This window comes from Miniopterus schreibersii (genome assembly GCF_964146895.1).
Source record: "Miniopterus schreibersii genome assembly, chromosome: 4".
In the NCBI taxonomy this organism is placed as follows: Eukaryota; Metazoa; Chordata; class Mammalia; order Chiroptera; family Miniopteridae; genus Miniopterus; species Miniopterus schreibersii.
In genome coordinates, this window is record NC_138105.1 from 10,794,793 (window position 1) to 10,820,155 (window position 25,363).

The window sequence follows — 25,363 nt, forward strand, 5'->3', positions numbered from 1 at the left end:
CCTGACGCGCGGTTTGCAGGCCCAGGGCCTTCCCCTGGGCTCGCCTGCGGGAGCCAACGTCCTTGCCCAGGGCCGATTGCCTCTGAAGGTCCTCGGGGATCCTATCTTTTTTGTTGTTGTTAATCCTCACTCACCTGAGGATATTTTTTTCGATGATTTTTTTGGGGGGGGGGGAGAGAGCGAGAGAGAAACATCGATATGATCTGAGAGACACAGCGACTGGCTGCCTCCCTCACGTGCCCCAGTGGGGCGGGGTCGGCCTGCGAGCGAGGTGGTGCCCCTGATGGGCACCCAGCCCCAGCCGGGGGCAGTCCTCGGGCCGCACTCTCGCCTCTGGGCCAGACCGGCTAGGGCCGGGACCCTTTCTTGGACTGCCCCCCCCCCATTTATTCCGTGGAGGTCCTCTCCGGTTTTCTCAAACATGTCAAACGATTTGCCCTCCAGACCACGCGCTGGGCGGGAGCGCGCAAGCCTCGCCGCTTCCCCCCGCCCGGCTGCGGCAGCCCCGCGGCAGCGGCCGGCGTCGTTTACTGGCTGTGTCTACCATGCCTGAGGTGGGCGGGTGCCGGCCAGACCCGGGAGGCCTGGGGGCGAGGGCATCCCCCTTGTCGCGGCGCTGCTGGAGATCATGAACACCGTCATGCCACAGGCGCGCACGGGGCGACCCTGGGCCCCGCGGAAATCAGGGCGTCCACCGGGCAAACTGACGTGACCACATCCGCAGCCTCGAGAGCATTAAGCGGGGACCCACTCGGGGAAACAGAGCCCGGGGCGCCCGTGCGGCTCGGCCCCTGCTCGCGTGGCGCGGCACCCCGCACCTCGTGGGAGCGGCCCGCGGCGCGCCCGGCGCCCGCCCACCCTAGGGCAGGGCGAGGGGGTCGCGGGGTGCGAGTTCGTTAGGACCAAGGCGGGGCACGGGCTGAGGCGCGGGCACCCCGCGCGGGCCGGGGCTCCAGGCCCGTCGGCGGCAGGTAAGGGGATGGAGGCACACTGGCTAGGACAGCCGCCAGGACCGCGGGGCGGCCCCGGGCGTGGGGAGTGCGCAGCCCCGCAGGCCTGGGAGAGGCCCCGGTGGTCGCCCCGCGGCCCCGGGGAGAAAAAGGGTGGGGAGGGCGGGGAGTTCCTTTCACTTCTGGTCGGCCAGGAGCGCGATCAGTAAGCTGGGGGTAGAGATAGGAAGGCGGCCACCTTAGCACGGGCCGGAGACTACCTCACGGTCCCTATAGGGAACCGACTGCCGCCATTCCCCTCCCCCGCTCTGGCGGGTAAGGCGAGAACGGTTTGAAGGAAGACGCATGCGCAGGAAACTGAATAATAAATCGCCAAAGCTCGGTGTTCAATAATCGCGACAAAACGCAAGCGCAAAACAAGCCCGAAGGCTTTATGAAGGTGGGAGGGGCGAACCACAGATGCTCGGGCAGAATAACTGGCTGGCTGGCGGTGGGCCGGCTCCTGAAAGTACGCCGGCGTCTGAGCTCTGTGACGCAAGGGGCGGGGCGGCCACCTGGCTGCGCTTGCGCAGAGCTTGTTCAAAGGGCCTTATTTAGGTTGCGCAGGCGCCTGCTGGCCATTTCGCTCAGCCACGCAGAAGTCGTGCGATCAGGTTAGTGTTTGTTGCTCGATGTGTGCCGCCCAGTGGCCCCGAGGTTGCCGTTTTTGCGAGGATTGCGTGCCCCCAGCTCTCCGTAGAGCCTGGGGCGGGGTGGTAGGGAACCTTCGCAAGGTACGGGCTGCCTCCGGGAGCCAAGAATGGCTCGCCGAGCGGTGGCGGGGCTGCTGGGGCCTGCAGGCCGCGCCGACTCTATTGTGTGAGATGTCGGAGGAGGCGGAGCGGAAGCGCGGCCGCCATTTCCTTGCCTCCACGCTGGCGCCAGGCCGGGCCCCCTGCGGCTTGGTGCTCCGGTAACTAGTGCCCAGGGCATCGTTGGGTGCCCGCCCGCTGGCCCAAGGGGCTGTTTGGTGTTGGAGTCACCGGGGATGGGGTTTGCGCACTACGGGCTTGGTTCTTACTGAGGCGCCGCGGTTTCGCGGGGTGCCTCGCGGGGGAGGGCAGTTTAATTTGGACAATTCCCAGCTCTGATCCTCATTCCGCCTTTGCAGTCTGTTTCGACGCCAGGACCCACTAAGAGACGATGATGTTGGGCACCGAAAGCGGAGAGGGATTCGTGGTGAAGGTCCGGGGCTTGCCTTGGTCTTGCTCGGCGGACGAGGTGCAGCGTTTTTTTTCTGGTGAGTTTGAAGCGGAGGCGGGAGTTCGCAGGCAGGGCCGCGGTGCGGGCGGGCGGGCGGCCCGCCGGGGAGGGCCCGGCCGGGCCGGGCTAGGGGCGCCCCCTGGCGGGGCGCGGGCGGCAGCCGTTCCTGCTGGGTTGCTCGCGCCCTGGCGTCCACTGTTACGCAATGGAAAGTGCGAAAGCCCCGCCCTCCCGCCTTCCAGGCCCTCTTGGAGGACTGCTGCCTTTCTGGCGGATTTTTTGTTTCCACTTTTTTGTTGTTAATCCTCACCCGAAGCTATTTTTCCACTTATTTTTTTTTTAGAGAGAGTGGGAGGGAGGGTGGGAGAGAAAGAAGCATCGATGTGATCGATTCATTGCTTCCCACACCTGCCCCAGAATGAACCCTCGCCCCTTGGTGCACGAGCGACGCTCTTAACTTTTGAGACACACCGGCCAGGGCGGGATTTTTTTGTCTTTACCTACCTTCAAGCACTAGCTTTTCTATGGATGTTTTCAAAAGGACAAATTGGATTTCCCCCTCAACTTTAAGAAAATTGTCTAGTGGCTGGGTAAATAGTAATATAACAACTTTACAATTTTTGCATGTCCTTGAAAAGGGGGCATTTTGGTTCCTAGAGTTAAACGGTCACTTCCTAATTTTAGACAGTTTTCCTAACCAGGATTTGGTAGTTGAGTTCTTGTTCGTGGAGTTCTTTACACTGAAGCCCAGGCAAGTTCACGCGCCTAACGAGCTTTTTCCCAAGTATGTAGGTTTCCTGAATAATTCCTGCCAACATATCATTGTTTCCATTAGTATAAGACTAGACTGATAAAGCTTGATTTGGAAGAAATCTACAGGTTTTGGAAGGACACTTGTAGTATTGACTGACTATCTGAATTTAGTGTTGGTAACGGAAAACGACCTGTAAAACAAGAACCAAGTACACTGGAAGCCACCTTGCAGTGGGCAAGACTGGGTTTGGCTTCAGCTGTTCAACTTGGAGCATTTTAGCTTTGTAACATTGATCCCCTTTCAGGTGAGTATTGGCCCTGCAATTTGGATTGTAATGTTGCTGCTAGAAAGGTGAAACGATCAAGGTCCCAGACCAAAAGATGAAACAAATATATTCAGAAAATGCATTAAAATAAGGTCCAAACTTAACTTACTGAGAAGTTACAAATGCTGTTAATGGAGACACTTGGGTAGTGAGAACTTGGAGATTTTTGTTAAGGAACTTCTTTGAATATTGGGTTTTATTGATGCATTGAGAGGATATCATCTAGGGAATAAAGTTTGATCTGGAGGGGATAACTGCTTAATTACCGTGAAGAGACTCTAGGAGTTAGTAATATCTTGGTCATTTTAGGCTTTGCATGTGATCTACTTTGTAGTAGGGGAATGAATAGGCATTTCATCTGTATCACCCAGAGGTGGTTTTAAATTTTAAATTCTGTATTAACGGTTGTTTTCTTTCCAGACTGCAAAATTCAAAATGGGGCTCAAGGTATTCGTTTCATCTACACCAGAGAAGGCAGACCGAGTGGCGAGGCTTTTGTTGAACTTGAATCAGAAGATGAAGTCAAATTGGCCCTGAAAAAAGACAGAGAAACTATGGGACACAGATATGTTGAAGGTTTGATTTATGTTGCCCTAGTAACAGTAAATAAACATTAAACTCGGAGAGATCTATTTTATCCCTTCTGAATTTTAGGTATTTGACCGCATGGAAATGGTCACCTAAGGGAGTTTGTGGCAGCTCTTCCTAGATTATCTAAAGACCTAGGAAGTCTGAACTTTGTTCTCTAACTTTCCAAAATTGACTAATTCTAAGCACCTCTTTCAGTATTCAAGTCAAACAACGTTGAAATGGATTGGGTGTTGAAGCATACTGGTCCAAATAGTCCTGACACGGCCAATGATGGCTTTGTACGGCTTAGAGGACTCCCCTTTGGATGTAGCAAGGAAGAAATTGTTCAGTTCTTCTCAGGTATGTAGTCGTGTTTGTTGCTGAGCAGTGAGTTTCGGCTAGCTTCTGGCAACATGATTTAATAGACCTTAGATATTTAAACAGGTTGTGAGTATATGCAGATGAATTAATGTTTTCTTCTTCCTGGAGACCTTCATATAATTTACGCCCATCTTAATGGTGGAAATTAAGTACTTCGAAAATGCTAACTTTGCCTATATTTAGTATTGTAGTTCAGAGTAGATCTTTGAGGATTGTCCTCAACAGCTTTAACTACTTTCCTCACAATGCTGTTCAGCAGAAAAAGTACATCAAGTTAAAGGTAAGATCCCTTAACATTAGATTAGTATGAGTGAGGTGGTTGTAATTTATGGCAGGTGTCTATATTGTAAGACACGTTGGGTCCTGAGACCAGAAATGTCTCTTAGCAGTCTAATTCTCTATGCAGAAAAACTGGCTTAGCCAGGGAATTCTAAACTTACTGAAAGTCAAAGAATAGGTAGAATGTATAGTCTTAATATCTAAAATACAGAGTGTTTTAAAGTTGTTCTGGTCCTAAGGTACTTGAATGTTTTTATGCTGAAGAGCCGATAAAATTGCATGTTCAGTAGACTGTTCAATTATATATCTAAAATACTATTATTTGATATTCATGATGTCATAAACGAGCTAAGAACAAGAAGTCCTTCCATGGTTTAGGGTAGTATGTATTAAAATCCTGACTGTTACATATGTATCAAGTCCTAATACTTTGCCAGAATTTTTGAAATCAAGTCTGTTTTTGTTTTATCTAAATTCGTGAGAATTTAATGCTGTCAACGTTAAATATGAACATAATTTCATATCTTCTAGGAAAGTGCTTTAAGCCCTTTTTGTAAGCTTGGGAATGTATCCACGGAAAGGATTTTTCATAGACGGAATTTCCAGAAGTGAATCATACTGCTGTTAGAGCATTAAGAGTGCATGATTGTGCTGTCTAGATCAGTTGTTTGTTGAAAGTTTAGATTGTATGTTTGTCAATGATATACTTAAGCAATGTTTCAATTTTTATATAAAATGTTTAAATGTGTAAATTTTTTAAACTTGAAGTTCCACTAACTTAAAACATTGAACTATACGAATGAGGTAAAAGTGTGTCTTGAATTTAGTAAAACTGTTGTGTTTAATGTTTGAAACTTTATTAAATTCTTGTGTAATTTTCAACATTGAGTAGATAAGAGTGTTTGTAATTGTTGAATTCTTAATTCATCCTGTGTTCAAGTTCTTTCTTAAATACTGTGCCCTGGGATGTGTTAAGAATTGTTATACTTAGTAATAATGGAACTTCATATTACTGCAATGCATATTTAAAGAGTACTTGTTGAAAGCATACCGTTCACCTAAAGTTAAAATTCTGGTTTATTTAAAGCTATAAGAAGAATCATTTCTGGGCTTGTGATGTTAATATTGCCCCCCTACTGGGGTTATTTGTCCTTGGGTTGAAGGGTTGGAAATCGTGCCAAATGGGATAACATTGCCGGTGGACTTCCAGGGGAGGAGTACGGGGGAGGCCTTCGTGCAGTTTGCTTCACAGGAAATAGCTGAAAAGGCTCTAAAGAAACACAAGGAAAGAATAGGGCACAGGTGGGGATGGATGGTTGGTTGGATTTGTCACTTTTCTTATGGTAAAATGTTAAATCCATATTCTCTCTGCTTAGAAGGAGTAAATATTTCCTAGTCCCAATTAATTGATGTTTGGCCACAGTTTTCAAACTTTATGTCAGAGTCCCATAATGCATTCAGATTAAATTTTAGGCCTTAAAATTGTTCTCAGTTAATTTGGTCTACTTTGCAATTTTGTAAGCTATCTACCTAACCCCAGTCAATTGAGTTGAGAGACTATGGCTTTAAAAAAATGTAATGCAAACCTGGCTTTAGCTGTAATAACACCCACATAGTAAATTAATATTACCATAAGAAAATGTGATACTTTCTGATCTTGTTTTTAAAGTTGAAATGCAACAAACTTTCTTGCTGTATAAATATTCTGCATATGTATTAATAAGCATAGCTTTCAAGAAATTGTCACAAAAGGTTTTATTCTCTTCGCTTGTGACTATTTTTCATTGAAGCATGCGCTTACCTATGCTGATTCCTACTAAAAGCATAGGCTGGGGTATTTATTGGCGAAAGGAAGTGTGTAGTGTGGGCTAGACTGTTGGTGGAGGCTAGCTTTTTAGCCCACTTGCTATACATACTGCCAAAGGATTTAAGACATGAAATGTTGAAAGTTGAGTGGAATCCTTTCCCTCCTAAAACATTTATTTTCAGTACTCCTCTCCATCCCTAAGGGTGGGCTCTCTGCCTTAGAGGAGTGAGTTTTCTGTAAAGTTTACATGAAGTAATCTTACAATTGAGTGAATTTCTGGTCATTGCCTATGCAAATATAAGAAATCTGGCTTTAAATATTAGTCAGTTTCATGGCTATGACTACATTGTTTTCTTGTGTAACTAAATACTTGTACGACATGAACTAATGTTTTCTCTCCCCTCCCCATTCCCTTCCTTCATGAACAATGCTTTAGGTATATCGAAATCTTTAAGAGCAGTCGAGCTGAAGTTAGAACTCATTATGATCCACCTCGAAAGCTCATGGCCATGCAGCGGCCAGGTCCCTATGACAGACCTGGGGCTGGCAGAGGGTATAACAGCATTGGCAGGGGAGCCGGCTTTGAAAGGATGAGGCGTGGTGCGTATGGTGGAGGTATGTGAGAATATGCAGGCGTGAGGAGGGTGGTTCTTCGTGTGTTGTCATTTGATTGATTGTACTTTTTGTCTTGCAGGTTATGGAGGCTATGATGATTATAATGGCTATAATGATGGCTATGGTTTTGGGTCAGACAGATTTGGAAGAGGTAAAGTAAGAATTGAATTTCTCAACCGAAGGCTACTTACACTCTTGTCCATCTAGACCTCAATTACTGTTTTTCAGGAATGTCTGACCACAGATACGGGGATGGTGGCTCTACTTTCCAGAGCACAACTGGACACTGTGTACACATGCGGGGATTACCTTACAGAGCTACTGAGAATGACATTTATAATGTAAGTGTAAGAGGAACTCGCAAGCCTGCTATTTCAGTATAGCAGTAAAAACCTGGCGTCTTCTGCTTAAGTGAAACAGCATGCTATAAATTTTTTGTAACTTTAGAAAGTTGACTGGATTCTCTGACATACCTTGTATTTAGTTTTTTTCACCGCTCAACCCTGTGAGAGTACATATTGAAATTGGTCCTGATGGCAGAGTAACTGGTGAAGCAGATGTCGAGTTTGCAACACATGAAGATGCTGTGGCAGCTATGTCAAAAGACAAAGCAAATATGCGTAAGTGTGATTTAAGTGTTGTAGGGAGTCTTTACAGGCGGTTGTGTGAGGAACATAATAGGAATAGAATAGTGAGGATGTAGGAGAAATTCGTTTGCTGATGCTCTTTGGATGTGTTAAAAAAATTTTGTGGGTCTTTAAAATTAGTGTGACTGAAACGGATTTATGATTCAAATATTGACTTGAAGTATATCCTTAATAAACTTAAGGCTAGTTTTGGAAAGCTGCGTAGTTAAAGTAAATCACCTGAGAGAAGCAGCTAGAATTTTTTTCTTTACCAAAATATTTGAAGTTCAGTTCTTAAGAATTTAGTGTTCTTTCACCAACAAACATTTTCAAACTTTTTTTTTTCTCATTTCAGAACACAGATATGTAGAACTCTTCTTGAATTCTACAGCAGGAGCAAGCGGTGGTGCTTACGGTAGCCAAATGCTAGGAGGCATGGGTTTGTGTAAATATCACTTTAGTGTCTTTTTTTTAAGCTAACCTTGTATGCCTTTTCTCTCATTTCAGAACACAGATATGTAGAACTCTTCTTGAATTCTACAGCAGGAGCAAGCGGTGGTGCTTATGGTAGCCAAATGATGGGAGGCATGGGCTTGTGTAAATATCGTTAGTTTTTTTAAAAACCAAAACATTTATATCTGTATAAGTCGATTATGTAAGTTAAGTTATATTTTATGAGTTTAGCATATTAAGTTAGGCAAAGGAAAAAGTTTTGATTTGAAATTTGGGTCTGACTTAAATCCTTGATTTATGTAAAACTACTTAGAGTAGATAACTAATTTTAAGTATTTGGGTGGGGGAAGGGCATTAAATAACTAGTTGAATTGTCTAAAGTATAAATCTAAAATTAATGACTTAGCAAAAAGCACAGGATCAAAATAACTTAAATTTCTGGACATAATTTGTTTGGCATAAACAGGTGTTCAGTGATACCTGTGTATTAACATAGCCTTAATATATCAAATTATGGGGAACAACCCCACTAAATTCAGTTAAACAGTTTCATAAGGTTTTCTCAGAATGCCTCTATGGAATCATGTGGATTTAGTCCTGCCAATGTATGTACTTTGGGCCAGTTGGTTTATAAATGTTTGACTAGCTCAGATGATAGATAGAGTGGTAGTCTGTTCATAGAATGTAGACAAAGGTTTATAATAATGTAAGATGAAGAATTGAAATCATAGATTTAGAATTACAAGCCCGGTACCACCAGGTACCACATTACATAGGGAACAAAGGTCCTAACGGTCTCTTAACTTAACAGCAAACCAGTCCAGTTATGGTGGCCCAACCAGCCAGCAGCTGAGTGGTGGTTATGGAGGCGGCTATGGTGGCCAGAGCAGCATGAGTGGATATGGTAAGTGTGCTTTTTAATATACTTACAGTAAGTTTTAGGTAGGTTTCTTTAGTTGGGGGAATATGCAGGCTCCTTTTTTGGTGAAATTGGGTTATTAAATAAATATATGCTTTTGATCCTGTTATAACTTTTTAATAGCTTAATTTGCAGAACCAATCATTTGGGGGCGGGGAGTGTTTTCTGTAAATTGAATGTGCAACTTGGAATACTGTAGAGCCAGAAAACATCTGCCTCCACTTATATTAAAACATTAAATAAATAGTTCACTTTTTCTGTCTTTCCGTTAGCCTATTAAATCCATTTTAGATGGAGGGAGAACTTAAAATAGTAAAATGGTGGTTGGGTTCAGGACCGTATTTACTAGTCAGTTAACCTAGGATTGGTTTTATTTTTTTCAATTGGTCTAAAGAATGGTGATTTTGGTGTTATAGTCTTACCCTACAAAATCCTTTTGCAGACCAAGTTTTACAGGAAAACTCCAGTGATTTTCAATCAAACATTGCCTAGGTAAATATTTTCTCAAAAAATATAATTTAAATTCCCAATAGCAAATACTGATATGTTGTGCTAATACTATTTCTATAGCAGTCAATGGCTCTGAGTTAACTCCATGGAGGCTGCCATTTTGGGCACAGTGAGCTGCCTTTAGTCCCGCTTGGTCTCACTTCCTGCCCACCATGAATAGGAAAAGCAAGTGACTGCCCCTGTGCTCCCTATTCATACCTGCCATTCAGTGGACACACTGTGAATGTTGATGGTAAAATTTTTTAAAAATGCCTTGTTTAGGTTTAGAAACGAAGTAATTTTGCAATTTTTGAAAAACACTAGTTTTCCTTTAAACTTAATTTTCCATGTTGATTCTGAAGCATCTGCTTAAATGGTAGCACGAGAGTCTGGCAAGATTTTGGTACTGCAGAGAAAAGGGGTTAATTGAGACTTGTTTGGAGTCGGGAGTCCCCTTTCCTAAACATGCTTCTCGCCACTTGGACAGCAGCCATTTGTACTCGTATACTTTTTAAACTTTTTCCTGGAATGCTATATTTTACTTGACTGATGATGTGATACTTCTCCTGACTTGTCAAATTGATCTCTTTGCAGGCAGCCAAGGAGCAGTGAACAGCAGCTACTACAGTAGTGGAAGCCGTGCATCTGTGGGAGTGAACGGAATGGGAGGGATGTCTAGCATGTCTAGTATGAGTGGTGGATGGGGAATATAACTGATCCTTATCACTGACTCTTGGTCATCATTATTTTAGAGAAAAACAAAACTTAACAGTTTTGCAATACCAGCTTGTGATTTATGCTTAATCTAAGTGGAAATCAGGATTGAATTAAAGACTTAAGGTTCAGTATTTTTGAACACAAATATTCATCTAGGATGTAACAACTAAGTTGAGTAAACTATAACTGTTAAACAATTTTTAGCTTTTCTCAAGTTAGTTCTCTTGTAGGATGTACTTAAGCAGTAAGTATATTTAGGTTAAAGCAGTTGAATTATGTTAAATGTTGCTCTTACACCACATTGAACATTTTGGAAGCATGTTGAAGGACATGCTTTTTTTGTAAAACAATATAGGAGCTGTGTCTACAATTAAAAGTGAAACATTTGGCATGTTTGTTACTTCTAGTTTCATTTAATAACTTCTAAGGCATGTAAGTTTAAGCTTTTTTTTTAAGTTAATGGGGAAGTTTTGAGACGCAATACCAATACTTTAGGATTTTGGTCTTGGTGTTTGTATGAAATTCCAAGGCCTTGATTTAAATCTTTCATTGTATTGTGATTTCCTTTTAGGTGTATTGCGCTAAGTGAAACTTGTCAAATAAACCTTTTAAAAACTGCACTTTGTCTTGTCTGTGCTTCAGTGTCATGTGGACTGTTTCTTGGTGCTCTATTCCTGCCTGGGGCGTAGGTGACAGTGGCCCGTGTCTCTGGCTGTGGCAGAGAGGCTCGACATTTGAGGCTGTTGTGTAGATGTCTTCAGACTTCCCTCCAGTACAAATGAAGGTAATTGTGGACAGCTGTATGTTTGTGTCCTGCCTTTGACTTGCTAAGCACTTGCACAAAGCAGAGGGGGAAGTGTCCTCACTGCATGCTGCATGTCCACCGAGGCCTTCAGGCATGGCTGAGAAGGAAGTGCTACAGGCAAAGGGTGGCAGGAGCTGTCCTGTTGGATGGCTTTTTATATTTATTGATTTTTGAGGAAGGGAGAAAAACATCCATTTGTTTCACATCTATGCACATATTGGTTGATTCTTGTATGTGTCCTGACCAGGGATTGAACCTGCAACCTTGGGGTATCAGGACAAAACTTTAAGCTACCTGGCCAGGGTTCTTCTGAGTTTTTGTATGAAGTGTCTTCTAGAAGCTACCTCATAGGCCGCTTTCAGATTCAAGGTGTTTTGTTTTTTTTTTCAAACTGTAACAGTGTTTGGTTAGAAAATTACAGAGGTGGAAGAAAGTGGGTGGTAGAAGAAAATGGGTTTATGAAACAAGTTACAGCAGCAAAAGAAGGGCGGGCCCTTGGAGCTCAGGAGTGAGGAAGGCAATGGGTGAAGTGCCTGGGGGTGGGGGGAGGTGCAAGTATGCTCCTGGAAGGAGAACTGAAGGAGTGTTTTTCAAATTGAGGTTTTAACCTTTATATTTTTGCCTCATTCCTAAAGATCCAAGACCACTTAAGAGCAAAATTTATTTTAAAGTTGAGGTAGAATACCACATATTTCTGGAAGTAAAAATGGCTAGTTTAAGTCATTAAAATCTGTTTGGGAGATAAGGACTCGAATTTGACATTTGCTAGGAAATACTCCAGCATCCGGAAGTTTAAAAGTGTTCCAGGAACCCTTTCAGTAGGTACTTAGACTGCAGTTTGGAAACTGCCACTCATTAACCGTCCCTCTAGACCAGTTTTCAACCATTTTCACCTAATGGCACACACAAACTTAAAATTCTGCGGCACACCAAAAACTTTTTTTTTGCTAATCTGACAAAATAGGTATAATTTTGATTGACTTAAAATGAGTAATTGCCTACCATTTTTGTTCCAAAGTGACTTTAAAAAAATCAGGTGCCGATACTTATAAATATGAATTTCTGGTACCAAGAATTAACCAACTAGATTCAACCTTATTTTGAGACATGATCAGTAAGCTGCAGTTCTGTTACAATGACCTATATATTCTAGTTCAGACAGCGTTCACACAAGGCAGCTATTGTGTTGGCTGTTGTCATTTTTTGACAATCTAAGGGAAGAGAGGTCAGTGCTCCTAAGTAGTCAGGTTTGCATGTTTTAAAAACTCTTGCAGCATACCAGTTGAAAGGTGCTGCTTGCCCTAGACTCATTAGTGCTGTTGGAGCCTGGAGTGTGCACCTCTTGCTGTGACAAGTGCCGAGAGTTTTCTCTCCTAGGCGAGGTTAGTTTGGTGGGTACACTCAATTCCACGGCTAGGGGGCAGCACTGCGCGGTGTGCATGAGGCCTGCTGCATGCTCTGCTGGCTACTGGTGCTGCTCCGGTGTGGGGAGGGCTGTGGGTACACAGGTGTTGCGCTTGGAATGTACCATGTCGCTTGTCCAGCAGGTTTAGAGATTAACAATTTTCAGTGTGAGCACTGGTGTTCAGCTACGATCTAAACCTAGTATTGCCTTTAAGGTCTTGGCTGAGTTATTAAATGTCTCTGGATTGGAGACACCAGGTGTTGAGAAGGCTCAAAAAGGGCTCCTTCCCTAGTCCTTAATTTGTTTTACTTAAGGGACATTTTCACTGAAAAACATGAAGGAAAAGGGACTAGAACTAGAAACGGAGTAAAGCTAATGAGTAAGCGAACCCAGAACATTTCTGGTTCTTAGGAACCTTGTTAGGAATGACCAGAACCTCCAATTATTGTCTGCATTTAACACAAATCTCCCTTTAGGCCCCCCGGTAATCAGCCTGTGCACTTAAGCTTGAGAAGCACTGTCTTAGAACAGCCGTCACTGCCCAGGTCAGGATAAGGTTGCCAGGCCAGAGGGTACCAAATTTCAGGGGCACATCTGATGTCTGAGTAAAGTTATTCTCTGCAGCTAAATATTGGTAATTGTGTGGCACAAGGGTTCTTTGTGAATAATGCTTGGACATTTGTTGCTTGGGGGGTAGTTGGGAGGAATGTGGTTGGGGGAGAAAAATAGGTGTGATAAAGGGAAGAGCACTAGCGGCACAGTGGTGGGCATGCCATGTTCTTATCGAGCCTTCAGAACCGCACAGAAGTAGGGAGGTGTTACCCTGCTTCCTTTAGTGTGTGCAGATGAGAGCCAAGGCTCAGGCGTGAAGCGGCTTGCCTACGGGTCCCCAGCAAGCTGGAGTACAAATTTGGTGCACTGGACAAGGTACATATATCTAAGGCCAGACCAGTTTGGGGTGTGTGGCAGTATGTAAATGTTTGGGGAAAAGTTGGGCCATGAATATTTAAAAAGCTCAGGAGGGTTAGTCCCTGATAGGTTTTGAAAACCTGCAGCTCAGATGAAACGTGGCTTTGGAGCTAGGCACGGTTTTGGAGGCTGGCTGCACAGATCCTGGGACCTAACCTCGCGGAGCCTGTCCCCCATAACAAAGATGTGTTTAAGGGAGCAGCACATTGTGGAACCTTGAGCCAGGCTGGATGAGCCTGCTGCAGGAAGAGCCCTCCTGAGAAGGAAGAGCCAGGGGCTGGCCAGCTGGGAGCAGTCCCGAGGGACTGGTGTGAGGTACAGCCTGGCAAAAAGAAAGGTGAATCCAAAGGGTAAGGTGAGTCCAGGTGAGTGCACTGAGGGTGAAGGCTGGAGCCCAGTCCACGAGTGGACTGACTAGTCCTGACAGTTAACCGTTTTCTAACATTTGAGGCCACTGTCTACTGTCTGGGGGGGAGGTGAGCATGTGCCCCGAGGAGGAAGGCTCTGAGCTGGTTTCCAGAGCCCAGAGCCAACACCTGTCCTAGCACTGCTGAAATCCAGACCCCACCGGCGCTTTCCCAGGGGTGTCTCCATCTGTCATGAGCTTTTGCAACAGGCTTAAGGTCGCTTCCTGTGCCCATTGATGGACTTCATGGCCTACCTTGTCCTTGGCTTATCTGGGCCAAGCACAACCTGTACCCCAGAACCCAGCAGGCTTCACTCTAAACAGCCCCCAAAGAGCCTACTGTCCTGAAATGGAGCTTGCTCTGAGGTGTCCTCCAGAGGCCAACTCAAGCTGACACAGCTCCTCCGTTCTCTGCACTAGAGTGGAAAAGGGTTTTATTGCAGGGCCAATGACGGATGCGCCAGGGTCTGACACGGCCCACTTCTTGACTCAAGCAGAAGGCACACAGGGCGGTGGGGGGAGGAACTGGTTGCTCACTACACTAGTGCAACTGCTGCAAAACAGGTGAAGTCTTGGAAAAGTGAAAAATGACAATAGCAAAACCATGAAGTTACTTTTGACCCTAAACCAGTGCTGCAGCCAAGTGAGAGGGAAGTTTCAGTCCAGAGTCCGCTGCCCACAGCTTCCAGCAGGCGTCCTGTATTGCAGAGCGCCAGCGGCCTGCCTGGCCGGCCCAGGAGCTTATGCTCTTAGATTCTCTTGGGAAACGAGCTTCCAGAGCCCCCGAACCCCTGCAGTTGGCACTGTTCTTAGGAGACGGTGGAGGAGCAGCGCTGCAGGAGCAGGGTGTGGCAGCTGTCGCACACTCGCACCGGCTTGGGGTAGGAGGGCAGGGCCAGCTCGTTACTGGAGCACGTGTTGCAGAAGATGTGGCCACAGTTTCGGCAGTGGTGCTAGCAGACAGGAAAGAGGCAGTCACGGGACACGCTGTGCTCCCTTTCGGCTTTCAGAGTTCACTTACTACCAGAGCCCGCCCTCCGAGATGTACCAATTTGGAAGGGGTTCCTCCAGACCTTTGTTTCTACATTTATGTTCCTGTAAAATCCATGGAGTGTTGGGGTGTGCACTTGCAGGAGTAAGGTTCTTTTTCTTTAAAATGTGTTTTACTGGTCCCGTGACTACTGCGTTCCTGGTGCTGACCCAAGGCTACTTTCCTGGTCCCTCTTGGGGGAGGGAGGGGAGTGTCTTGCTTTTTAAGAAGGGCTGCCACAAACCTTGGGAATAGGGCAGATGCCAAGACCAGGACCTGTGTGGCCCCTGCTCCTTCTGGCTCTATACATCACTTCTGCCAACTGGCCAGAAGATGGACCTTGAGCTGGTGTAGGAAGAGCCAGGCCTGTGGAGGCCCAACGTGTAGCAGGCCTTGTGAACAAGTGTGATCTCAAAGGCAGCCTCAGGAGGCTGCTGCTTGTTCTCACTAGAATGTGGGAGTCTCGCTTCCTCTGCCACTGAGGGTTCTAATGGGGGCAGATGAGACTGCATCCACAGGGCAGCAGGTGGGGAGGTGGTGCCAGTGTGGCAGGCATGCCCCCATTTAGTGAGGGCTCCCAATACTGCCTGAGCATCTATACCCTGCAGCTGTCCCACCCAACTGGTCAATCATGGTCCTGCTGATCCTGGACCAAAGGCTGGGCCTGAAGGCAGGCAGAGAAACAGGTTCACCAGGACCAGGTGCCCTGCCCAGATGGCCTGTGAACTTTTGGTGCTACTTAGATGCCTGTCCCAAGACCTGCTGCTCATAGGTTCTCCACAGATCTTTTTTCTGACAGATTTTGGTCCTGTTGTTTACAAAGAATTTTCAATGATACATTCGCCTAGACCAGTCTTGTACACAACCAGCCCAACTCCCAAATCTGCCAGTCATTGAAAGGACTGTGCTGGGACAAGGCCTATGACTGGTCAGGGTACCCCCAGGAAGGGACAGTCTGGATGGGCCGGAACACCAGTGCATGACCACAGTGAGGTAGGCCAAGTCCCAAGGGCTTTTCCCAGAACCAGAGGAAGGGGAGCCCAAGCGGGGCACCAACCCGGCCCCTGGGCTCACAGAGGTGGCCAGCCCACATACCTTTCTCCGGGAGATGGAGAACTCCTTCTCACACTGCTTACAGTGAGTAGCTTCATCATCTTTCAGCCAAGTGTGGCCCTAGGAGAAAAGAACATTGATGGCTGGCTCCTGATGGATGTGGAGCTGTGTTCTGGTGCCCAGTATCCGCTGTGCCTTCCCAGTAGCCTACCTACATTCCCTTCCAGGGGCTGCCTTTTCTCCACTCAGACCTGGCCTGCCCTGTGGCTCTGGTTTTCCAGCCTCTGCACACTGCCCCTGGGCCTCAAGCCAGGTTCTCCAGCCTCCTGTTAAGGTCCTTTCAATATACACCCTCTGGCTGGGGACTGAGAGTCAGGATCTGGTGCTTGCACCCCAATCCTGGCTGAGGCACTCCAGAGTGCCTCCTGAACTGGCAGGAGGGAGGAGGGCCAACCCCGGTAGCCAGACAAAAGCAATCTGCCAGTGGTCCCTGCCACGGACACTTGCTCTGCTCAGGGTTTCAGTGGTCCCCAGGAATGGCATAGGCACTGAAGAGGGGCAGGGGGACCTCTGGCCTCTCACTTGAAGGAAAAGGTCTCTATTTTAAAAAAATCCCTGGACCTCTTCTGCTACCTTTCTCTTCCTTCATTAGGACACCTGTTATCTAGGCCTGCTGTCACACTACGCTGGTGGCAGAGGAACAGAGATCAGACCACTGCCATCTCAGCAGTGACACGGCTCTGAGCAGCATTTTATCTATAGATAAATAAGGACCACACCTCAAACTTCATTTCTCAAAACCTGGCTTTTGGGAGAAAACCCAGGAGCATGCAGGATATTAGTTAGCACAAGCTGACCAACAGTCACAGGAGTGGTTCTTACGCTAATAACATGAATAATTCAGTACCTTCAGTGCCTTATTTACTTCTTTGATGTCTTCCATCTTCAGCTTTGACCTTTAAAAGAGATCATTCATAGCATGAGAAAGGCTCTTAAACAAAGCAAACCCACAGGGTCTGGCTTTGGAGAGTAACAATTTAGGAGTATAATATGAGTAGTTCTAAAATGTTTTCCACTTGTTTATAATCCCAGAGTCACCTCATCCACTGGCTAACATGTCAAGGTCTGAGGCTAAGGAGTGGACTGAATCTGGCCCCAGAACAGGCCACTTAGCCTGCAAGGGTTGAAATGACTTTGAGATAATCACAATCATTTAAAAATTGAGAATTATCTCACAGAAGCCCAGGTTTCTGGCTTCTCTGGGCAAACATTCCTGCACATGATGTGCTTGGTGTGCGTGGGGGCCCCCTCCAGCCCCATGGCAGGAGCTGCGTCTGCAGTGCTCTCCCAGGCCTCCTTCCTGCTGACCTCAGGCTCAGAGGGCATGGCCCCTTGTTCTTGCTCTATTAGTGTAAGAATTCCTAGATGTCACATAAAAGGCCTGAACGTGCTCTAAACTGGCAGCACTCAGCTAGAAACAAAACACTATAATTTGGGGAGTGATCTGAACCCTTTATTTTTACTTTTTTCCCCACCACCATTTATCCCCTTTTACCTCCACCCACCCCCTCCACCCTGTAATCGCCACACTGTTTTCCATGTCCATCAGTTCTCTTTTTTAAATTTTTTGCTCACCCCCCCCCCCCCGCTAACTCCCCCCCACACTCTCCCCAGCTGTCTGATCTAAGGGTCAAACTGTCAGTGCTGTCAGACACAGGCCCGACTTCTGGAGAGGGCTCAGGAAACCGAGCGTCAGGGCCTTTGGAAAACCCTGTGGCCTTCAGGAAACATTGGGAACTTCCCTACGGAAATAGGCCAGCAGCCTGACGCGCCCAGAGGCTGCCAGGACACACAGACCTGGGAAGCCAGGTCAAGATGGCAGTCTGAGCACACGGGGGGTTCCCTGGGAAATGCAGCTTGGGAGGAACCCAGGTGTCCCTGCTATAGCCACGCAGCCCTGTGTGCAACACGTGGAGGGTCTGCAGGCTTTCCTTTCACCACCCGGTGCGGGCTTGCGGGAGGAGGGGTGACCGCGCAGCCCGCCTGCGAGGCACGTTTTGCTGCTGGTCAGGTAGCAGCAGTGAGAGGCTGCCGAGTGCAGGGCTTTGTTTTCCAGATCAGAGCCCATCTGTTTCTGAGGCCCGGAGCAGCCCCTAGGACAGGAATGTGCTCTGACTGCTTACAGGAGAGAAAACGGTGCTCGCCACCCGAGAAGGGGGGTGCCCCGTGCACAGCTGACCATGCCCACGGTGTCCCTCCCTCCCCTCTGAAGAGCGCTGCAAACCCAAGGAGCCAGGGGCAGGCCAACTCCACGCCTGGTGCTTGTTAGGCTCCTGGACACCCTCAGACTCCCTGTGCTCCAGACGTGGGGCGGGCACCCAGCCTTGCCCACTGTCCAGGAGCCCCCTCAGCGTGGGGATGAGGCAAGTACCAGCCAGAAGAGAGCAGTGCAGGGCACTCAGCGGGAGAGGTGACAGGCAGGCCTCAGGGTGGAAGGGGTGGATCAGTAGCCCTCAGCTGGTCTAAAAAGATGTGAGTGGGACAGGATCTTCACCTCACATTCCCACCTGGGCCATAACATTAATTTTTCTTAACACTTCTGTGGGCCAGCCTAGAGAACTGCTTTACCTACTTTCCAGTTTTCTAGACATAAAAATCCTGATTATGCAGATCTGTGCCCTGCTTTAGTGTGTTTATAGTTTATTCTTACGCTGGTCCCTACCTCTGGACCCCTCTGGTCACACTGTACTCAGCCCAGGGCCTGAGCCCAGGCTGTCACTACGCTGGCGTGAGGACTCAGGTGGGAGCAGAGAGTCAGCCTGGGGTCCCTGTGGGAGTGCTGGAGAAAGAGGAGCTTTGGTTCCTCTCACAGAACCTGCTGAGCTCATTCTGCCCCAGTGGGGGTCAGACCTACCGGTGAGGTAAGCGACAGGATGGCAGAGGTGGGAGGTAGGGGCTGATTCCTGGTGGCTTTTTTTGCTTAAGCCAGTTTGAGTTGGATTTCTGTTATTTGCAACCAAGAGCCCTGGAACATTAAGGGGACAAAGCTGTCCACTCAGTTTGGAAATGCAATGATCACGCAAATGGACAAGTCCCACCATCTGCAGTGTGATCCATCAGGTTGTCCTAGGACAGGACCACCAGGGAGAGCTGTCAAGTCAAAAGGGAGACAACTCCCAGGGCCTGCACTCCTTCAGCACCACCCAGCAGAGACAGACGGACTCCAGCGGCTGTGCGGAGTCACCCTGGGAAAGGCGGATGCAGCACGGAGGCTGGACTTCTCAGCTCCAGTGCTCCCTGTGGTCTGGCTGTAGGCCGGCCAAGCAGCCCTCTCAGCACCCCTCTGGTTCCCTTGGGACCTAGATACTGAGTGACCATGAGGGTTCTGTGCCCCTGAGGCCTGACTTCCTGGGGTGGGGGTCACCCGAGTAGTAGGTAAGCCTCCCTGACTGCTTTGGGACCTGAGTCGAGGTGGGGACTCGCCGTGTGGAGGGAGGGAGCAGGTTCTTACTGGCTGAGGTGCAGTCCCATTTCCTGGAGGGCTTGTTCTTGCTCATCGCAAACCTTCTGTAGCTCTGCCTTCTCGTTCTGGAGCTCTCGCAGCTCCTGAAATGAACAAACCGGACTCGTGACACAGAACTCAAAGTCCTTTTTATAAGGTTTAGTAGTCACAGCGACAAGCAGGTCAGAATGTTTTTCAGGAGTAAGAGGCAGATTTGTGGTAAATGTCATTTCAGAGAGGGTCATTTCATGGGTCACTTCTCTCTAGCTGCCTTCTCCAGAGCGGGCGAATGAAGGTGAGTAGCTCTGCAGCGGGGACAGCGACAGGGTCAGGAAGGTACCTCAAAACAGTCGCCCTCACAGGGCAAATAAGGCTTTGCCTATCAGAGTTTCTATTAAAATATTTTTAAAAATGTTCTTATTGATTTTAGAGAGAGAGGAAGGGAGAGGGAGAGAGAGAAACATCGATGTGAGAGAGAAACCGATCGGCTGCCTCCCTGACACACCCCAACTGGGGACCGAACCTGCAGCCTGGGTGTGTGTCCTGACTGGGAGTCGAACCCGAGACCTTTCAGTGTACATGGCGATGCTCCAACCAACCGAGCCACACTGGGCAGGGCTTCTATGGAAAGATTTTTAAAAATCTACAACTACCTCAAAAAATACACAGATGAACCTTATACAAAATTGTATGACGCTTACAGCAGCGAAGGCTCATTTGAACGAACTCTGGAGGGGCTGGTCGTGTCCTGCGAATGAATGGGACCGATGGACACTAAGATTTGGGGTCTCATGGCTGGACGCAGCCACATCCGGAGGCCCCGAAACCCAGCGTGGGAGCCGTGCGAGGGGGATGAGGCTCGTGCGGGCACATCCTTGACCATGTGTGAAATCTGGGGTCAGCGCACCTGGAGGACACTGCTGATGGGGGCCAAGGACTCAGAAAAGGAACGGGGTCCAGGACTCACATGGGCAGCCGTGGGGCCTATGCCTGAGTGGTGGGCATTCCCCCACAGCCATCCCTGGGCCTTCTGCCCCAGAGCCTGTTGACACAGGCTTACCGGTGACATAAGGCAGGTTGTTTTGTTTCTTTGTGTGTAGTGTGTGTGGGAGGGTGTGAAATTCAAAGCTTACACCGAAGTATTTTGAAGTAGAGGGGTATGCTCCATGACACAGCAGAGCTTTCTAGAAGTCCTCTTCTACCCTCTGTTGCCTCCTCCCCGGTCCGAGCCTGAGTGGCTAAGGAGGAACCTCTCCCCTGCCTGGTGATTCCCGCCCCTGGCCTGGTGGCTCTCTCACAGAGGCTGCAGGCACTTCCCGTCAGAAATCGAAAGGGCCTTTCCTTCGGATTGCGCAGCAGTACCATTACTATGTTAAACACAACAAAATCCACGTCCGAAGGCTGCCTCAGCCCCCAGAACCCTCCAGAGGGGAGGTGTGGGAAGGCCACCTGTGGCTGGACAGTGCCCTGAGCTTCCCACCAGCCCCACCCAGAGAAGCCATGAAGGCCAGAGATGCACCCCAGTTCCCCAGACAGCAGTCAGCTCTGACCAGAATTGCCAGGCCCCCCCTGTTTTCTGGGGAGACATATGGGAATTTTACAGTAGGGGAAGACTAGACCACCTGCGTTTCCAGGAGGTCCCGTCCACAATCAGATGACAGTGCAGCGCTGGCACCCCCACTTCCCCGCTCTCTGGAGCTTCAATGCAGGATCCAGGCCACCCCTTCAGGTGAGGTGAGGCCTCCAGAGGTAGGTGACTCCAGGGACAACTAGACTCAGGTCTAGTCTAGGGAAGATTTAGGGCCCTGGTTCAGTCAGCTTCCTGGGAAGGACCAAGGACCAGGTGGTTCTCGGGAGGCAGGATACCTGGCCCTGGGCAGAGTGGCCACCCACCTCTGGGGGAAGGTGTGGACTCGCATTTGCTGATGTTTACTGGTTACTCTGTTTTCTTTCTTGCAGACTTAGTACCTATTCTCCACACAGTAGGTGGTGATGGTCCTAAAGTGAAATGGATTATGCCCTCTAACAGCTGCTTACCAAGCTCAGAATAAAGCCCAAATGCATTTCCACGGGAGGCCTGAGCTCCCAACGCCTCCTCCCTCTGCTCACCGCACCTCGGCCCCATGGCCTTCCCGCGCTTCACTAGGACACACCCTCACACTCCCAGTGTCTCTGACCAAATCTCTGCCTGACTGTCCTTTGCTCGTCCTTCAAGTCTCCAGTTAACTGTCCCTCTTTTCCCAGACTGCGCCGCAGCACTGTGGGGACAGTTTCCTGTTTGATTCTCTCCACAGCACTCATCACTGAGTTTCTGGTTTGCTCACCGGCTTTTGATCAGCTCTGCCCCTTCCTCCTAGAGCAGAGGCTCTGAGGGTGCAGGGATAGTGCCTCCCAGACCCTGGGCCACTGGCACGCAGGGGGCTGGGGCCTGGGGTGGTGAGGGTCGTGGCAGCCGCTTCAGCAGGAGTTTCTCAAGATGCTAAAAGCTCTATTCCTCCCGAGGACAGTCCAACTTACCTTTGTTAATCCTTCTACTTGCTGTAGCTCTGCTCGGAGGAGAGAGGAGGTATCCTTTTCACACTGCAACTCTCGTTGAAGAGCTTGCCTTTGCTCTTTTTCTGACTTCAACTCTTTCTCTAGACTTGAGCTGTTTTCCCCAAAATGAATGTGAGTTAGTCTCAGTGGGAGATTTTCATGGAAAATTCACAATCCAACCCAAGACACCACACAGGCAATGGAATTCACAGAAAACGAAATTGCCTCATGAGCCTCTACCCTTCAAGAAAGCATAGCAACAAGGCTCCCTCTCCCCGAGGGCAGCCAGCACCTCCCAGCACCGACCAGGATCCCCCAGGGGAAAAGGGTGTAGGCGCACACCTGACAGCCCAGGGTGCACACCTGACAGCCCAGGGCGCACACCTGACAGCCCACAAGTGGAGAGAGGGAGGAGCTGACACGCTCAGGAGCGCACAGCAGAATCCTCTACTGAGTTGGGGGAAGAGAGGAAGGTGCAACATGGACTCTGCCTTTTCTATCCAAAGCCAGCTAATGATGGAGGACGCTGGGGGTCTGGGGAGAAGGCTACAGAGGGTCAGCAGTGCGTGGCCCATGACCGTACTGAGCCCCATTAGGCCATTTTTTTCACTTGTGAAATGAGGTACACAGACATCTCTCACCACTGGCCTTTGTACTTTTCCTCAGTACACCTGCTCTCATCCCAATTCCAGCCTTGCAGGGTATAAAACAAGACACTCTCTGCCCCAATGGGAGCCGGCTGCCCCCGCCACTGGCTCGCCCGCTGGGGCACCTACCACTGGCTGTGCAGCTGGGAGAGCTGCTCCTGCAGCCCACGGGTCCTGCAGCCCAGCTCCTGCTGCAGCTGGTGGCTCCGCTCCTCGGCGCCCTGCCGTGCTCTCTCTGAGTGCTGTAACCTGGACCAAATGAACCACAGCCTTGTAAGGAAAGGATCAAAGCTCCGATTCGACGTAGGAATTTTTCATATTCTTGCTAGCTTGAGTTTTTTCTTCCATTTTTAATTAATATACAATAAAACTGACTTGTGTGTTTAGTTCTGTGTTTTAGCAAGTCAATACATATAACCACCCAGCCACCAGGAAACAGAACAGTTCCACTGCCCCAGGAAACTCTAGTGCTGCCCCCTGTAGCCACACCCCTTCCCATCCCTGACCCCTGGTGACTCTGACACCATGGCTTTGTCTTTTTGACAGTCACAGAAATGGAAGTATTATTCATATAACCTCCTGATGCTGGCTTCTTTCTCTCAGCGTAGTATCTTGGAGATGAGTCCAAGCTCGGGCTGAGTAGGGTTTCAGTGTAGAGCGCCAGTTTGCTTATCCATCCCCCCATGACAGAGATCTGGGTTGCTTCTGGTTTACAGCAATTATGAATAGAGCTGCTATACATTTGTGTACAGGCTTTTGTATGAACATAAGTTTGTATTCCTCTTTGGCAAATAGCCAGGAGTGGGGCTTTTGGGTCATGTGTTAAGAGTATGTTCAGCCTTATTGTAAGAAACTTTTCCAAAGTGGCTGCACCATTCTGCACTCCCACCAGTAAAATACGAGCATTCCAGTAGCTCCATAGCCTCACCAAACACTGGGTGTCATTATTAATAAAATATTTAGCTGTGAGGCATCTCAGCATGATTTTTTTTTAATCGTCATCTGAGGATATATATATATTTTTTCCATTGCTTTTCAGAGAGAGTGGGAGGGAGAGAGAGAAACATCGATGTGAGAGAGACACATCAATTGGTCGCCTCCCGCAAGCGCCCTGACCAGGGCCGAGCCTGCATCCGAGGTGCGTGCCTTTGGCCAGAATCAAACCCGGGACCCTGCAGTCCACGGGCCGACGCTCTAACCACTGAGGAAACGGCCGAGGCCACCTCGGCATGGTTTTAGCAGGCACTTCCCTCACTGCTCCTTTGCCATCCATACGCCCTCTTTGGTTATTCAAGTCTTCTGTCCATTTTTAAGTGGGATTGTTTGTTGAGTTTTGAAAAATCTTTACATATATTGGATACAAGTCTTTTGACAGATACAGGGTGGGGCAAAAGTAGGTTTAGAGTTGTTGATATGGAAAATAATACAATAATTGTAAAATCTAAGAATAAATTGTTTCATGCCCTCACAACTGTAAACCTCCTTTTGCCCCACCCTGTATGTGATTTACAAATTTTCTCCCAATCTATAACTGCTTTTTATTCTCTTAACCATGTCTTTCACAGAATAAAATTATAAAATTTTGATAAAGTACAGTTTATCAAGTTTTTCTCTCATGGATCATGCTTTTATGTCATGTCTAAGATCTTTGTACAACCCAAGGTTACAAAGTCTTTATAAGTATTCTTCTAAAAGTTTTATAGTTTTATACTTAGACTTATGATCCACTTTTTAAAATATGTTTTTATTGATTTCAGAGAAAGGAAGGAAGAGGGAGAGAGAGAAACATCAGTGATGAAAAAGTCATTGGCCGACTGCCTCCTGCACGCCCCGCACTGGGGATCGAGCCCACAACCCAGGCATGTGCCCTGACTGAGGATCGAACCGCGATCTCCAGGTTCATGGGTCGACACTCGACCACTGAGCCACGCCAGCCAGGCAAGACTTATGATCCACTTGGAGTTAATTTTTATATAAAGATGTGAGGTATATACTGAGGTTATTTTTTTTGGTTTATTGATGTCTAATTGTTCCAACACCATTTAATGAAAAGACTACCTTCTGCTATTGAACTGCCTTTGCATTTTTGTAAAAAAATCAGTTGCCCATATTTGTGTGGATCTCTTTTTAGACTCTGTTCTGATCCATTACTGACCTGATGTTTAAATGTGATAGTAACAACGAGCTCCCCAAAAGCCCTGATCCCCTGAGAGGACAGTGTGTGACTCAGCAGCCCAAAGGCTGACTGAGAGAATACGTGACCCCTTGTTGGGCAAGACTATGGACCCAAAGGACAGCCATCCCAGCCCATCTGTACTTCTGAGAGAGACTCTGAGTAAGTCCCCGGCCCAGAGAATGCCCAGCACCTTCCAGGGACTAGCTTGCTGGGGAGGTGATTACCTTTCTTCCATCTGTTTCATGTTGGACATAACTTGATTGATTTTTTCTTCAAAAGATGTGATGACTTCATTCTTTTGCTGTAAGCTGCTCTCTGTATCCTACAAAAGCAAGGCCAGGGGGTCAGACTCTGCCTCTCCCTCGCCCCAGTTCAGCAGGGTTTGACTGTTCACTTGGTACTTTCATAATACTCTCAAGAGCTTTTCATTCATTGCTGCTCTTCCCCGGAGCCCTGGAAGGCAAACTGGGCCAAGGCTCCCAGTGTGACCAATAGGAAGAAAGGCCAGGCAATGAGCCTTTTGTTTCCTCACAAAGATCATCCACCCTGCATCTAGCAAGCATCACACCTAATAGAGAACCTTTAGATGCATTCTTTTTAAGATCAGGACCACAAATTTGCTCATTGTTTCTACTACTGTTTAATGTAGCCTTGGAGGCGTGGCCAATGTCATAAGAAACAAAAAAGAAATGAGCACAAAAATTGAGT

At 47.9% G+C, this 25,363-nt stretch overlaps 2 protein-coding genes across 14 annotated transcripts in view; one reads left to right on the forward strand and one right to left on the reverse strand.

Annotated features, from left to right (window-relative positions):
- Positions 1-1,518: 1,518 nt before the first annotated feature.
- Positions 1,519-10,747, forward strand: HNRNPH1 (heterogeneous nuclear ribonucleoprotein H1). Of its 12 annotated transcripts, none has more exons than XM_081137117.1 (14): positions 1,519-1,603; positions 2,101-2,229; positions 3,692-3,847; positions 4,058-4,201; positions 5,665-5,803; positions 6,745-6,923; positions 7,003-7,074; positions 7,131-7,264; positions 7,408-7,543; positions 7,905-7,964; positions 8,057-8,146; positions 8,814-8,906; positions 9,364-9,413; positions 10,005-10,747. In XM_081137117.1, the coding sequence occupies exons 2-13, from the start codon at positions 2,133-2,135 to the stop codon at positions 9,411-9,413; spliced, it is 1,350 nt and encodes a 449-aa protein (XP_080993243.1). In that variant the 5' UTR covers positions 1,519-1,603; positions 2,101-2,132; the 3' UTR covers positions 10,005-10,747. The 12 variants fall into 12 exon arrangements, with proteins under 12 accessions (XP_080993243.1, XP_080993250.1, XP_080993248.1 ...); XM_081137124.1 differs by having other exon boundaries at positions 8,057-8,116; XM_081137122.1 differs by having other exon boundaries at positions 6,745-6,908.
- Positions 3,691-25,363, reverse strand: part of RUFY1 (RUN and FYVE domain containing 1) — a 58,645-nt gene continuing 36,972 nt past the window's right edge. Inside the window, exons 12-18 of one of the 2 annotated variants that reach the window (XM_081137116.1) lie at positions 24,880-24,977; positions 22,609-22,728; positions 21,815-21,944; positions 19,307-19,401; positions 16,703-16,751; positions 15,838-15,915; positions 3,691-3,804 (exon numbers count right to left, since the gene is read on the reverse strand). In XM_081137116.1, coding sequence (XP_080993242.1) covers positions 3,781-3,804; positions 15,838-15,915; positions 16,703-16,751; positions 19,307-19,401; positions 21,815-21,944; positions 22,609-22,728; positions 24,880-24,977 — 594 coding nt within the window. In that variant the 3' untranslated portion in view covers positions 3,691-3,780. Of the gene's footprint in view, positions 3,805-14,115; positions 14,666-15,837; positions 15,916-16,702; positions 16,752-19,306; positions 19,402-21,814; positions 21,945-22,608; positions 22,729-24,879; positions 24,978-25,363 lie in introns of those variants that run through there. The other variant, XM_081137115.1, reaches the window with a different exon arrangement.